Source organism: Myxocyprinus asiaticus, chromosome 38 (assembly GCF_019703515.2).
Source record: "Myxocyprinus asiaticus isolate MX2 ecotype Aquarium Trade chromosome 38, UBuf_Myxa_2, whole genome shotgun sequence".
Taxonomy (NCBI): domain Eukaryota; kingdom Metazoa; phylum Chordata; class Actinopteri; order Cypriniformes; family Catostomidae; genus Myxocyprinus; species Myxocyprinus asiaticus.
Window position 1 is genome coordinate 8,193,119 of NC_059381.1, and position 15,281 is coordinate 8,208,399.

The window sequence follows — 15,281 nt, forward strand, 5'->3', positions numbered from 1 at the left end:
GACAAATTAAATGGAAACCTATAATGTGTCTGATAAATTTAATTTGGCACAATAAAAAAAACAAAAACAAAAAACAGATGGACCTTTGGAAAAAATCAACAACTACTTGAGACTTGAGAAACTCACACAAAGCCTTGAGCTTAATATAACTATGATTCATTCAGATTTCCAACATTTGAGTAATAACAATACATTAACACAGTCCTTTAAGGTTACCGATACTGAGAGCTTATTAAACTTCTCTATCGGCAGTCTGGGTGTAATTATATATTAGAACTTAATCACCAAAGAACAGCTGTTACAAGAGATGGACGGTGACCCAGGCCAAAGGAAAAAGGCTGCTCTGAAAACTAACAACAACACTTGACAGAGGACTAAAGATAGAACAGGCTCCTCTTAAAGGGGGAGACAAGTGGACAAACCCCCATGAATGAAGTTACGTCTGAAAATGCTTCCAGCTTCTATATATTTTCCACTTTCAGAATATCATACAGAGTGTGTCAAGGTTTGCATTCTTGTTATTGGGAAACCAAAGACCAAAGTGTGGTTAAGTCTTGTTCCTGGCCCCCATTTTCTTGGAATTTTCACTTCCCAGAATGTGGGCAAGTCATTCCTGAACCCACCTCCTCTTTCCTCAACCAAATCCCACTACCTCTTATTCATCTGTTTTTGCCATTATCCAGCCACTTAAAAACTATTAACATACTGAGTTATATACTTTATTAGATCTTAAAACCCAATACCGCATTTCGGGTCTAGGTACCGTACATAGCAGGTAAACAAAAATCAAATGGTTAGTTAGTAAAATAGGCCTCAAAATGTTTTTCCAAAATTTCTTATTTTAGGTCAATGAATGCAAATTTGATTGATAGGTTCATTCTCAGCAGAACGTTAAGTCCTCTGCTGTAATTACCTGTGAGTTGATGCAGACAGGCACCTTTCCAAAACTAATATCCCGTGATAGGGTGGGACTGTGCTCGCCTCCCTGGCTGAAATATATCTTAAACTTGGGCTGCCTGGGATTTTGCTCCTTCCTAATTTCAAAAGTGCAACCTCGAGCTCTGTTCTCAACAACCTCACTCTCCGTTTCCATTTCTGAGATTGGGGCATAAAGATTTGGCATCGATCCGAGGCGTGAAGGAACTCCTCTGGATTGTAACGGCTGAGAAGCACTCCTCTCAAGTTGGATCCGAGGGTATCGCACCACACGCCCAGCTTTAGAATTTGTGAAGCCAGTCACTTCATCAGTCACTTCAGCTTGAGAATTTGTGTTTGTGTGCCATCCTTGGTCCTGTTGAAGTTGGAAGACAAGTCTCTGTGTGCCAGGGCTTCCATTTGTGTTTTGGCGGACGTGCCAGTGGTGGCATAAGCCATTTTGGCCTTCTTCACTATATGGCATGATCCTAAACTGCTGGACATCTGAGCCATCCGCAGATCTTCGTCGAATAGAGAAACCTCCAACGTTTATCCCTTGGGGACCTCCATTGGGTATACCTACAATGGCATGTCCATTTTGCCCATCACTTGGCCGGACACAAAAGACTTGTCTCTTAGCTAGGATGGGCTCAGAGCCTGGTTGACTTTGGTCCACATTGTGGCACGATGAGTTCTCTCTTCTGTGGTAGGGTGGAGGTGGAGGTAAATGCCAATCTTCACCAGGTTCAATGTAGGGTGGAGCTGGCTCCTGGGGGTATTCCGGAGGTGGATCAAGGGATGACGCATCTTCTTGGGGAACACTGGAGCGTTGGAGCGATATCTGCACAGAGGTGCTCTTGGTCATCCGTGGTTCAGCTTGACTCTGGAGCTGTGGGATGAACATGGAAGAACTTCGCTTAAGAGAGGCTTCAGAAACAGCAGCTGTACCCAACTCTGGGTTCTCAGCAAGTCCTCCGCTTCGTGGCCGCGTAGGGGACATCATGGCTCCAACACTGCTGTAGTCTCTCCCGTTACTGGTAGCATTCTCTTCCTGATCCTCTGCCATCCCATTAAGCTGCTCTAACTCAGGTGCAGTATTACTGCGACCAGAGCCAAAATACAACCGCAGCCGGTGAGACATTCTCCTGTCTGTCTTGATCTTTCTCTGTCCAGCTTCTGCTGGATCTGTGTCGCCCAATCTTTAGTGCGTCTGATCCCCTTTTGCTCTCCCTCTCTCTGTCTTGCTCATCCACTCTTTCCTTTCTCTCTCTTTCCCTTACTCATGGACAGAGGCTGTTTCGTTTCACAGCTACCAGTGAAGCACTGCCAGGGAGCTTAAAAGTTCAACCCACAAGCTTCAGGCAGAGAGAGAGAGGGAGCGAGTAAAAACTGGAAAGAGGAGTCAGATTGAGAAATAAAGAAAAAAAAAACCTAGTGTCAAACTGTTAGCTCTGCACTCCGATAGTGACAGACAGCAGAAATAGCCCAAGTGGCAAGCTGCATTCCAGGCATGATTGGATAAGGACGCATGGCACTCTTGTAAGCAAAGGTGAGGGTAGGGTGGCGAGAGTCACATGATCCAAATGGCACCCACCCCCACCTTCCAGTTGGGCCAAAACAGCACTCTCTCAGCTGCTACTGATCTGTCAGAAGGAACTAGACTGCTGGGGGTGGGATGAGCGAGAGCTGGATCACAGCTGACTCAATAAACACAAACTCATAAATCTGTGTGCTATTCCCACACACCGGGGACACTGGGCCAAGCAAACTTGGGATGTAGTGTTACCCAAGGTACACGCCACCTCCCAGAAATTCACAATCTTTAATACCACAAGAGTGGTAACCCCGCTGCTGCTGAAAATTTAAATACAAATAAAATAAAACTACTCAAAGCTGGTCTTAGCTGGTCTCCCAGCTTAGTCAGGCTAATCTGGTGTTGTGGGGTCTTGGGCAATTGTTCAGCCGGTCAGCCTAAGCACCAGCTTGGCAAGACTGGCAGACCAGCTTAAACCAGCAAACCATCTTAGGCTTGTTTAAGCTGCTTTTTCAGCAGGGATAAAGAATAATTTCACCCTCTTCTTTCAGACATATCAAATTTCCAGGATGTGTATATTTGTAGTGGAAAACCACTACTGCTTTTTATGTTGACATGCAAAATGTCCCATCAAGATTCTTCAGGGCTGGGATGGTTGAAATGTTCCATCTGCTTTAAAAATACTCATGGGAAGTTTTCAACCGTAAGGCATTCACAATCTTTCAACACAATAACAATGATTCAGGATGCAGACCAGGGGCAATTTCACAAGAGCTGAAAAAATAAATCCACAACCATTACCAGTCTAAAAACAAAAGCAACCATTTAAAGCAATCTACCTTTTTTCAAGGTTTAAAAACCTGCTTAAATTGTGGGTAATTTGGAAAATAAATACTTTTTTTTTTTTCTTAAAATGACTGGTTATATAATTAAATCACTGGTCAATACCTTTTGTGCTAGCATTTGGTTTTGCTCCATGAAAACAATGCAAAATTCACCAAACTCATATATTTAAATTGTTTTCTTTAACTCGATGCTACTGACAGACTGCTAATATCATAATCGATTTGATGCAGACTGCCGACAGGCTTTGCATGTTGCTAAAGTGATGTGAAAATCCAGAGAGACAACACCATTTTGTTCACATGCAAGCTGAGAGTGACACAGCACACACAGGCCAAGCTTTGCCTAATGAAAAAAAGAAAGCAAACGGGACTATTGCAAAGAGTGGCAAAGACTGCATGGATAAACGCTCACATACTAAGTATCAAAGAAATATCACAGTTATCAAATTAAAGGTAACACTTTTATTTCAGTTAAATTTAACCATGCCCAGACTTTTTTTCTCATTTTCCACACTGAATTTGGGCAAAAATCTGCCGAGTTCTGCAGGTTGGACACTCATTTTGTTTAAAACCCCCATGACTTTCTTCTGTGGAACACAAAAGGATATACTAGGGAGCATATTACCCTTAGTATATACCATTCACTTTGATTGTATCCTTTTTTCCATACAATGAAAGTTAATAGTGACAGAGACTAACATTCTGCTAAACATCTACTTTTGTGTTTCATAGAAGAAAGTCAGTCATGTGGGTTTGGAACAACATGAGGGTGAGTAATTGATGGTAGATTTTTTATTTTCAGGGGAACTCTCTCTTTATATCACTCTACAATTGATCAACAACACTATTTAGAGTATGTCAGTGCCGCCAGCCTGACTTAAACCGTGAAGTCAGTGCACTGTCTTAAGGAATGAGTGAGAGCGAGACAGACTCCCACTGAAAGAAAGGCCTTGATTGTGAGTATGTGGGTGCTCTGTAAGGGGGTATTGTTTTGGAGGGCACACATGCCCTGCAGTGGGTGAGCTGTGAACAAAGAGCGGAGGCATCATGGTGTAAGCATTAGTGCCGGACATTCTTGGAACTACAGCAAAGGGCTTCTACGCTGCTACTTTCCATAGTAGCTAAATGTACATTTCTTAAAAAAACCTGATTTCTTTTAAATTCATCAAAACCCTCACATAACATTTAATAACGCACCTAAATAAAATAACAGCACAAACACTTGGTTGATTGATGGTGAACGTTTGATTTGAACTGGCCTCTTTTCAAAAAGCGCATTCGCTCACCTACACTCCAGCAGGGTTATGCGTCTCCATGACAGCAGTTTTCAGAAGGAAGAAAAATGGAATCTGTACAAAACTGCTATAATTTGTTGTGCTCGATCAATATCTTATTGCACCAAAAAATGGAAATTCCGTATCACTTTCTTCCTGCCTGAAACTGACAGCAAGCTGTTGAGTGGTTTAAAGAAACAAAATTATTAGGGGAAAGTGGATTGGTAAAGAAAAAAAGAAAAGAAAAAAAAAACAAAAAAAAAAACGGAGAAAACGAAAAACAAACAAGAAAGACAGTGTTACTGATCAAAAGACACAGGAAAGTAAACAAGGAGAAAGAGAGGGAAAGAGAAAGAGGGAGAGAGAGAGCATGTGAAAATCATTAATTAAATCAGTGTCCAGTCACTGGAACAATCTGTGCTGTCACTCAGACATATAAGGAAGACGCTCAGGTTCTGTTGAGCTATGCATTGAAACTCGGCCAGAATCCATCACACAGGGGAGGCAGCAACCTTTTCCCTTTGGGTTGCAACAGCTCATGCACAAACAAACACACATCCATTTAGGGCTGGGCGATATGACAATATATATCGTGGCGAAGATATAAAGTATCAATTGATGAAGATTTTGCTATATCATGTATATCGTAATATGTAAATATCCATGTTTGCTGTGCACTTTTTTTTTTTTTTTTTACCTTAAAGTGATATGAAGGAAGGAAGTCAAACATCTCAAAGGCTAGACAGCCTGACATTCTAACAACCACTGACGAGGAAAACAGCTACAAAACAGTGTCATGTGGCAAAATATTTTTTTCTTCTACTAAAATTCTGTTCATGACGTTAGATATTAAGAAACAAACCGGCCATGCTTCCCTTTAGATATTCATATATTCTCTACAGGGATGACTTAAAGCTAGGGTGTGCAATCTTTTCCAGAAACATTTTTTGTTATACTGGTTGAAAGTCTCTTCACATCCTGATAGCAATCAATAATTTAAGTGGTCTAAATGTAAAAAAAATAAATAAATAAATTATATATATATATATATATATATATCTCTTCTGTGGAAGGGACAGGACTAAAAAAACGGTCGACCAATCATTGCATTCGGTCCGAATGTAATGATAGGATGTCCTTCCTGTCTGTCAATCTATATTTGCATACCGGCGCGCAACTTGTTCGCACAGACAATCACACTTCATCAGCGTGGGTTCCTTGACGCTGTGCAGAACGAGCGTGAGAATGGAAGGTGAACCGCAGCTACCTTATGTTCCTCCTGAACCACCAGTAAAAGGAAACAAGAAAATAAAGACCGTGTTAGAAACTTCTACAACGAAAAAACGTCTGGATCAAGAGCATGCTAAAAGCAGAATTAACTCTGCGTGTGTGTGTGTTCATGTGCGATAGAGGAGGCGTGGCTTTGGAGACACCTCTGAAACGAGGGCGGGCTCTATGCTTTCAAAGCTAGCTTGCTAAATGCTAGCCTCTCTGGATTACACACCCTAGCTTTAATCATTAAGAGCCTAATGAAGTGGGTTTTTTTTTTTTTTTTTTTTTTTTTTTTTTTTTTTCCGCTGGAAATTTTTAACTTATTTATTTTTTGCTGCATTGCTTTAATAAAATGTTGAGTTTAAAGAAAATTTATGATAATAATAATATTGGTTAACAACATGACAGACTTAAATGAGGTATAAATGTGAAATTTAGCATTATGGTAAGGCTGATTTAAAACCAAATTGAGTGTTTTTCTTTCTTTCTTTTTTTTCCAAATAAAGTTTGGTTCCAAATAAAGAAGAAAAAAAAAAGTCTTTTTAATTTCTAAAGTATTTAATTCACTGAATGGATTCTCCAAAAATAGACATTACAATATGGTTATTTAATATATAAACCCATTTTGAATGATTTTCCAGAAAAATGTTACTATATCGCGATATAACATTATCGTAATATATCGTTATTGTAAAGAATTTGGTCATATCGCCCACCCCTACATCCATCACAGATTTACTGAAATAACTCGAGAGACTCGGAGAACAAACCCACTTCCTGGTCAAGAACAGAATTCTATGCTTACGGTCATTAATGGACAGGGTTGTCAGCTGTACATAGAGATCCAGAGCTTCAAAGTACACTTTAAAGCCACAGCCGTTGGTGACCGAGATCGCCGTGGAGAGCGACAAGACAAGCTGGGAAAATTTCAACTTTATGCAAATGACAAGCAACATTCGCAAACGACTACCAATGAGAGTGAAGACAGCGGAGCTCACGTCACGTCATCTGTCTCCTGACTGACTGGAGACGAGTGCAGGCAAGATGGAGGAGAAGTCTCAGCGTCGTGAGGGATTTTTACTGTTCTATATCATTTGTCTGTACATGCATGGATATCATAAAACTATAATGCGTGGAAAAGCATGTCAGAAATAGTCTGCATTCCGAGTGAGTTTGATTCATTCATGATAGATTGATCGTCTTGAATGATTTAATGCACTGAACACTGCTGCACGTTTAATATAAAACCCTCTACACTACAGAATGTACGTTTTTATAGACAAGAGAACTGATTCCTTGTCAAATTGTAATGATATCTTAAGTTTACCAGAATTAGGTCTCATCCGTGATCAGATTTTCAAAAGCTATGGCGAGACGTGCAGTCCTGCAATAATGTTATAGCGACAAACAGTAGGTACATCCACTATTGACACAGATCTCAGAGTCTAGCGACACCAAGCCACAAAGTCGCTGCCGGTGTGAACAGGGCTTAAGGAGGCACTTTAAAATACGCAGAGGTACTGTACTTTAAGCAGAGCGCATTCCAAAAAAACAAGTCAAGAGAAGTCAGATAAGTGGCCTTGCAGTTAGCACAGAACTTTTAACAGACAAACAGTCAAAATATTTACGATTTGTGATCCAAGAATTTTCGGATATACTGTATATGGAAGATTAAACTCTTAAAACATGATAAATACAAACACTTTCATCAGTTTTATCAAATCTAAGCTGATTCTTTCATATCTTTCAATTAGAAATGTAAGTGGTTTTGTGCTAGAGCACAATATAGCTAACTGCATATAAAGCGACGGAGCAATGTTGCCATTGGGACAATAATTAATGCTTTAGTGCTCACATTAGTTGCATAACTGGATTTCTATATATTATTATTAATACACTCTTCAGGATGTGCAAAACAATTCATTCTAAAATATAGCTCCAAAATGTTATGGGCTGTGAAGTAATAAAAACAACTTCTCAACAGTAACTTTTCAGACTGATCTAATGATTTAAAAGGAAAAACATTTGTTTGAGGCACAAGCTATTTTTGGAAAAACTTTTGTAATGAGGAGAAAAAGAATTCAACCCAGCAAAAACTGGAACACTGGAGAACACACAAGCTTTGTTTCAAAACTTAGTGTGCTGCCTACCTAGCATTTTAAAGGCACCACAGGTACGCTCCAGACACAAAAGCTGTACCTAATGATAGGCGGAAACATTATGCTGACTTCTAAGAAACTTTGCTTTTGTCCAAATCTGAGACAGCATGTTTTCTTTGAGGAGAAGGAAAACCCAGAATGTATTGTGACAAGATCCAACATGACGAACGAGTTGAGAATAATCTTGACTATATAAACTTACATTTAATTCATAACTGAAAAGTAACTGAAAAGTGATAAAAATAGTTAAATCGAACTAAAAATGTGGCCTTAAGTCTAGTCTCCCTTATGCTTCACGTGAAGAGCACTATTTGCGTGACCCGCAAGTTGCTGCCTATGTACAGCGTTTCAAATCAGTCACTTGCGAGGCTCTATGATTGTTAGTATGCTGTCTAAGTAGGCAGTTGACAGCAAGGCAGCTCACTAGGTTTTGGAGCTGAGTTAGTGTGGAAACAAACAAGTAACCAAATAATGCAAATAGCTCATCACGATTCCTAATTCATTGTGACATGCAGATTAAACTAGTTTAAAGAATGTTTCCCAATCACACAGATTTGAAAATAAAGAAACAATTTGAAATCATGCCAAATAGGATAAATAGGAAAAAGTACATTTACATCTATTCAACTAGTAGAAATTTTAATTCAAAGCAACTACCAGTCCATTGAAGTTAAGTGTATTCCCTGGGAATCAAACCCATTCATTTTCGGGCTGCATGTGCCACGCTCTACCAGTTGAGCTATTGGTACATAACCAGTAATGTTATAATCCCGCTCAAATAGTGATTTATGTGTTTTTATGAGTGTGTGAGGGTCTTACCAGTCGGTTTTCATCAAACACCTCAAATAGAAGCCTGTGGTTCTGTGGGCAGACCTGCAGACATGAAAGAAGATAGAAGGTAAAGTTATACAAAGTTTATGGTTAGCAGTGCCATAAATTTAGCTTCATTTTATAAACCGAAAATAGAACAGCAAATAAACAAAAGCATGCACATTCGCAGTCATACGCAACCTCCCTAACCATCCAAAGCATTTGCCATCTGCAATACAAAACCATTTTACTAGTGGGGATGTTTTCAGAGATTCAGGTGCCAAACCTGTTTCTGGTGCGAACGTGAGAGAACGCACCCTAATGAATAGTGGGGTCATTTTCCGAGGCTTAGAATAGCACCTATAAATCACGTCTGTGTGAATGGAGTTCTAAATGAAGCAGTTCTGCGAAGCTGGAACACTCTTTTTCGTTAGATCGTTTTACATTTTTATAACATTAACGATCATCGGTGTCACGCAGCTCTACATGCTGCTTCATATAATAGATTATGACGATTATTACAATTATAGAGGATTTAAAGTGATGATTTTTTAAAGCACTGGAATGCTGAGATAAATATGAAATTAAATTAACATCAAGTTGCAATATTAAGGCAGAATAAAAGACTTTCCAGTTTTCATACTGGGTGAAATTAGAAATGATGTGAGTTAGGTTTGGCTTATCTAAGGACAACCAAAACCAACGGAAAAAGAAACTTACTCTGAAATAGAATTCCTCGTTCCATTTTGGATTGAGTGTCTGAAAAGGAAGCAAACACATGTTTATTTGTACATTTCAACATTTAAAAAAAAAAAGTCACTCTGTTTGCAGCACTGATTTTGTAGGAGAATGAGGTAGAAATAAATTCAGCCAGCCATTTAAACAACACACAAGTGAATGTCAAGTAAGCCATTATTCAATGAGATTTATAACACTAAGGAAATTCAGGACAGGGCCTGTTGGCTAATATTTGCTGTATTTAAACAAAATATTTTATGATTGGACACACAGAAAGATAAAAGAGAGGGAGAGAGAGAGAGACATAAAGAGTGAGACGGGGGGGTTTGACATCCAGACAGAGTGAGTGTAGAAGCCCTTGACTACTATTGATCTTGTTAAGTGGTAGAAGAACTTAATCATTAGGGTAACATGGCAGATTGGCAGACACTTTAATTTAAATGTCCTCAGAGGAGTACCTTAATTGATCTTCGAAGTAAAGCACAAACAGACATATAGCTCACTCATTAATATGACTCTAACACATACAAGAAATCGTTCCATTTCAATGGCATGACATAAACATAGATATATGTTTATTGCTATCATAAGTATACATGCAAACATATGGGATGCTGTGAATAGTTCTGATTTATTGGTCTGTGAACCATGTGCCAAAGCTCGTGAAAATACCTTGGGTTATTAAAGTGCAGAAATACACCCAGGTGTAAATTATATACACTGAGGAAGAACATAAAGCAATGAATGATGTAAGCTCTAGTCACTGTGACCTATGCTGGCAGTGCACTTTTAAGTGAGAAATTTGAATCCTCTTTCTTTTCAAGTCAACGTGAAATCAAAATTCACCTTATTTACTAAAACAAATATGTTTTTTAACAATTTGACTTCACAGAGGATGAACTGCTGCCAACACCAGCTGTACAACAAAGGCTTCTTCAATGGCCACTGACTGCACCTTAGTCTTAGGATGAACTTCATTGAAAATGAACTGCCACAAGTTTCCGGCCGGACTTCAAAGCACACCTTACTGACCACTGCCTGCATCATCTTGGTCTTACAATGGATTACACAGTGAATAAACTTCTATCAATCGCAATCCAATCTAAGTAAAACTTATACATACATAAAGGAAGATACAGGTTGGGAGCTTCAGTTAGTGTTCACATCAACCATCAGAATGGGGAAAAAATGTGATCTCAGTGATTTAGACCATGGCATGATTGTTGGTGCCAGATGGGATGGTTTGAGTATTTCTGTAACTGCTGATCTCCTGGGATTTTCATGCACAACAGTCTCTAGAGTTTACTCAGAATGGTGCCAAAAACAAAACACATCCAGCAAGTGACAGTTCTGCAGACGGAAAAGCCTTGTTGATATGAGGGGTCAATGGAGAATGGCCAGACTGGTTCGAGCTGACAGAAAGGCTACAGTAACTCAGATAACCACTCTGTACAATTGTAGCGAGCAGAATATCATCTCAGAATGCAAAACACGTCAAACCTTGAGGCGGATAGGCTATAACAGCAGATCACATCTGGCACATTATTAGGACCACAGTGTTAATAATAAAGTGCTACGTGAGTGTATATTGGATTCTGTAGGGGATCTTTATGACTTGCCAATCCTCCTCTCTGCATTACTTAACTCTTACCAGGACCTGTTAACATCGAACTTCCCAAACAACCATGGTGGCGATACAGATGAGACATCTCTTTATCATAGAAAGCAAGTGTCTCAAGCTGGTGAACTTAAATCTTCTCTCCTTGAAGTGACTGAATCACTTCTGGCAGCCAGGCATCCCTACTCTCCTCCGATCTGATTCTACTCAACATGACCATTGCGTTTGACAGTCGACCACCGACTGCAGACTGCCACACAAGTAGCTCATCCTGGCCTGGATTTCAGCTTATATGGTTTTTATCTTACTTGGATAATAGGATGAATCAAGTCAGCTGGAAAGGTTCATTTTCAGCACATACTTGCTACTGGAGTCCCACAGGGCTCTGTACTCGGGCCATTGCCATTATCATACCACATACCACAGTTTTATCATACGACATGTTATCTCTTAAGCAGTGTTACGGCAGCAACACCCATCTCTTACAATAAACCGTGAATATCTCTTGCGCAGTTCATTTGCCTTTTTACCTATGCCAGTTTCAGAGTTTACAGTTATTCAGGCGACCTAATTCTTTGTAAGAGCTGTAATAAATTACTATAATAAATTATATGAATACATACATAAATAAATTCAAGGATCTAAACCTTCAATGCAATATCATGAAAAAAAACATTATATGTTGATATACTGTATGATTGTGCTGACACAGCTCTAAGTCAAAGCACAATTCTTTTTACTGCCATGTCTCAGATTTGTCTGAATTCCTGAATTTGTATCATAAGCAAAAATCATCATCCAACCACACTATAATGTATGCACTCTTCTGTAAATGAAACCAATCTTTTAAAAACATTGATGAATTAAATTACGGATAAAATTGCTTTTTATATTTTAGCAATAGGCAAATTTTGCCATTTATGAAAATTACCACATACCTCACAAATGCCTTTTTCGTGTATTTCCATTAACATTCATTACTAAAAAAGCCTTTCTAACCCTGCAATATTATAAGTGGAATATGCGTTAGTCATACATCAAGAATGATCCGTGCTACAGGCCATCATTAAAGGGATAGTTCATCCAAAAAATAAGAATTCTGCCATTATTTACTCAAACCAGTGTGACATTTCTTCTGTAAGACACTTGTCACACAGGTGTTATTCAGAATGACAGCATCAGTCAGCATTCACTTTTATTGCATCTTTTTTTTTTCATACAATAAAAGTGAATTGTGACTGAGGCTTACATTAATCCTTAGACTTCATTGCGTGTTCCACAAAAGGATGTCATATAGGTTTGGATTGGAACAACATGACGGTGAGTAAATTATGACAGAATTTTCATTTTTGGGTGAATCATTACTTTAAAAGCTTACAATTCTATTGAAGACCAGGTCAAAACATACATCTTTGCACAATGATACGGTCTGTTACCAGGCTGTGCAAGACAGAAAGTAGATTTGTCTCTTTGACACAATGTTGTTATTTGCCAAAGGAAATAGAGTTATCAGAATCAGACTTGTTTATCAAAGTAGATCTTCTAAAGCGTCACTCATCACTTGAAACTTAGGAACGAGAAGGCTTATGTTTCACACAGCAGTGCTTTGTCAGCTATTAATAACCCAAACAGACTGCAGTCACAGCACAGGAGGTTCCAGAGTAAGGACTTTACGGATTACTCACTTAATGGAACTGAATGGGCTCCAATGCTGACTGACTTGCTTAGTCAATTTATAGCCTGTTTGAAGTACACCACACCTTTAACTCTTTGCATCCAGTGTTCTTAAATGCTGCTATTGTTTTTATGGTGGAACATGGTGGTACTTTAATTCAGACTAATGATTTTTCACACAGGTCTTATAAACACCCTTCATAAGGCACTTACTGGCTCATTTAAATTTGTCATTTCTAATTTTCCGTTATCTTAAGTCTTCTAGGGCAGCGTTGTTTATTTCCTCGTGTGTGCATTCTACACTATCTCTGCTGTGACCCTCCCTAACAAGCACTCTGTATGAATCATAAGGCAGTTTGGCCCATTAAACTTTCAAAGGTGCCTCTATGGTGAAGAATGCCAGAATTTGCTGATGTTTTCTGTCATTGTTGTCGCTATAAAACTCACTTTAAGTTATTTGGTCATATTCACACAGCTCTGAATTCTTATGACTGATACAACGGTTTCATATTGTTTAAGGTTTGATATCACAATGAAAGTACTCACGCAGTATTGCAACAGGTCTAGGAAACTACTCCTCCTAGTGGTAGTGGCTTTATTAACCTTGAGCAAGGGCCACACCTGCCAATGGTTTTCTGTTATTTTTGCACATTCCCTGCATGTATCATTCTGTCATTTACAGCATCTTACAAAAAACTTGACACATCATGATTTTGTTTAATATATTTTTGTGCTTAATGTGAGAAATATTGCACATATATATTCTGTCACCACATGGAGTTCATTAGATGCTCATAAGTTGTGGCAAATGTTTTTTTTTTTTTATTTATTTTTTTTTTTTTTTGTGTCTTTGCTTTGAATTGCACACATGATGTATATTAGCAAAGGTCAGACTATCGTTCTTACAACTGGATTTTAAACTATGAATTGTTGGGCAGTTCCAAACAAAATTACCAGTCAACTGACCCTGCTTAGAAGAGAATAAATAACCTATAGAATACGTCACTTTATAATTTTAGATGTATCCTAAAATCTATTAGAAACAATTATGAATAACTTAATGTTACAAAAACCCCAGATTTGAGAAAACTCACCTTCTTGATGGTTTTTGTTTGGACTAAGGCAAGCTCGCGGTTTTCATCAGAGACGTAAAGAGACAGCTTGACGTAAGGATCACTAATGAAAACAAAGAGAGAGAAATACGTATTAGATATGACCACACTGCAAAATTCAATATAAAGTCAAAAAAACAATCTGGAAACACACTGAAGCATGAGTTAGCAAACACAGTTGATTCACATTTTTTTTTCCAAGACAATGACAAATTATTACACCAAGACAGATTCTGCAGACCTTTGTCGCATTTTCCGCATTGACTCTGGGGGAAAAAATCTGCAAAAATCTGTGAAATGGATTTAAACTTATTTTTAAAATATTTATGAGATATGTAGAACTTTATTATTGACAGGCATTCATATACTGAGAAAATGTGTTTTGGGGGCACAGATTCTGTGTTGTCTTATATCTCATCTTGTACGACAAAATACATCATGTTTTGTTGCAACAGCACCCCATTTTGCTCAAAAATAAAATACACACAAACTGATGTATAACACTAAGTGCAGTTGGTTTGGGTGACGTTAAGTTGAAAAACTGGTCAGGAAAATAGACGGAGACAAAGAAAGGAAGCAAATGATGGATCATCATTAACGAATGAGGGATTAGCATGCCAGGATCTTATTTCTTATCTTATTACTCAGGAACTATTAAACACACAATAAGTGTATAAACTGACCAATAGGTCAGACGCACTTGATTTGATATCAGTATGATATAATGAATTAATACAGGCATCTAATAAGATGAATAACATATCTAATAGTAGATTTCTGTACATTCTGTCATATATCTCATTCTTAATGTAGATTTTGTTTTAGCTTTTAAAGTTTGGCCCATTACATATAAAACTTGTAAGCAGTGTTTCCCATTAATTACTTAGACTGTGGCATCCTGCCACAGTTTCATAATGAACCGAAAATATTTGTACACTTCTCTAACATTGTGTTTTGCACCGTTGCTTCGGCAAAGCTTCTCTCACTCCCAGTCAGTCAGGCCCTGTCACAGAGAACTGAGTTGATTGCGCATAGGTACACTATTAGGTTGGGCATCGGTCATGATTTTAGAAAAATATACAACATAAACTTTGACATGTTACTTGAGCATGTAACTTAAATGTACTTTTTTCTCTCCGGAAAAGTAACTTTTTTTTACTCGGGCAAGTGAATGACCAATTTACTTATCCAGATGACAAGCACATGACAATGCTTAATGTCGAGCCCTCAATTGTATGCTCTAGTCGATTTTGTGTTTTGACCATTTGTGTACTGCATTAAACTCCGCCTCGTTCATGCTTTGTTGGTGTTACTTTTTTTGCCGTGTCAT

At 38.4% G+C, this 15,281-nt stretch overlaps 1 protein-coding gene across 12 annotated transcripts in view; it reads right to left on the reverse strand.

Moving 5' to 3' along the window:
• Positions 1-15,281, reverse strand: part of LOC127428446 (E3 ubiquitin-protein ligase NEDD4-like) — a 106,317-nt gene that overhangs the window by 51,616 nt on the left and 39,420 nt on the right. For 4 of the 12 annotated variants that reach the window (XM_051676830.1, XM_051676829.1, XM_051676828.1 and 1 more), the window contains exons 3-5: positions 13,934-14,015; positions 9,530-9,568; positions 8,819-8,872 (exon numbers count right to left, since the gene is read on the reverse strand). In XM_051676830.1, the coding sequence (XP_051532790.1) occupies positions 8,819-8,872; positions 9,530-9,568; positions 13,934-14,015 (175 nt within the window). Of the gene's footprint in view, positions 1-913; positions 2,378-8,818; positions 8,873-9,529; positions 9,569-13,933; positions 14,016-15,281 lie in introns of those variants that run through there. The other 8 variants (XM_051676823.1, XM_051676826.1, XM_051676819.1 and 5 more) reach the window with 5 other exon arrangements.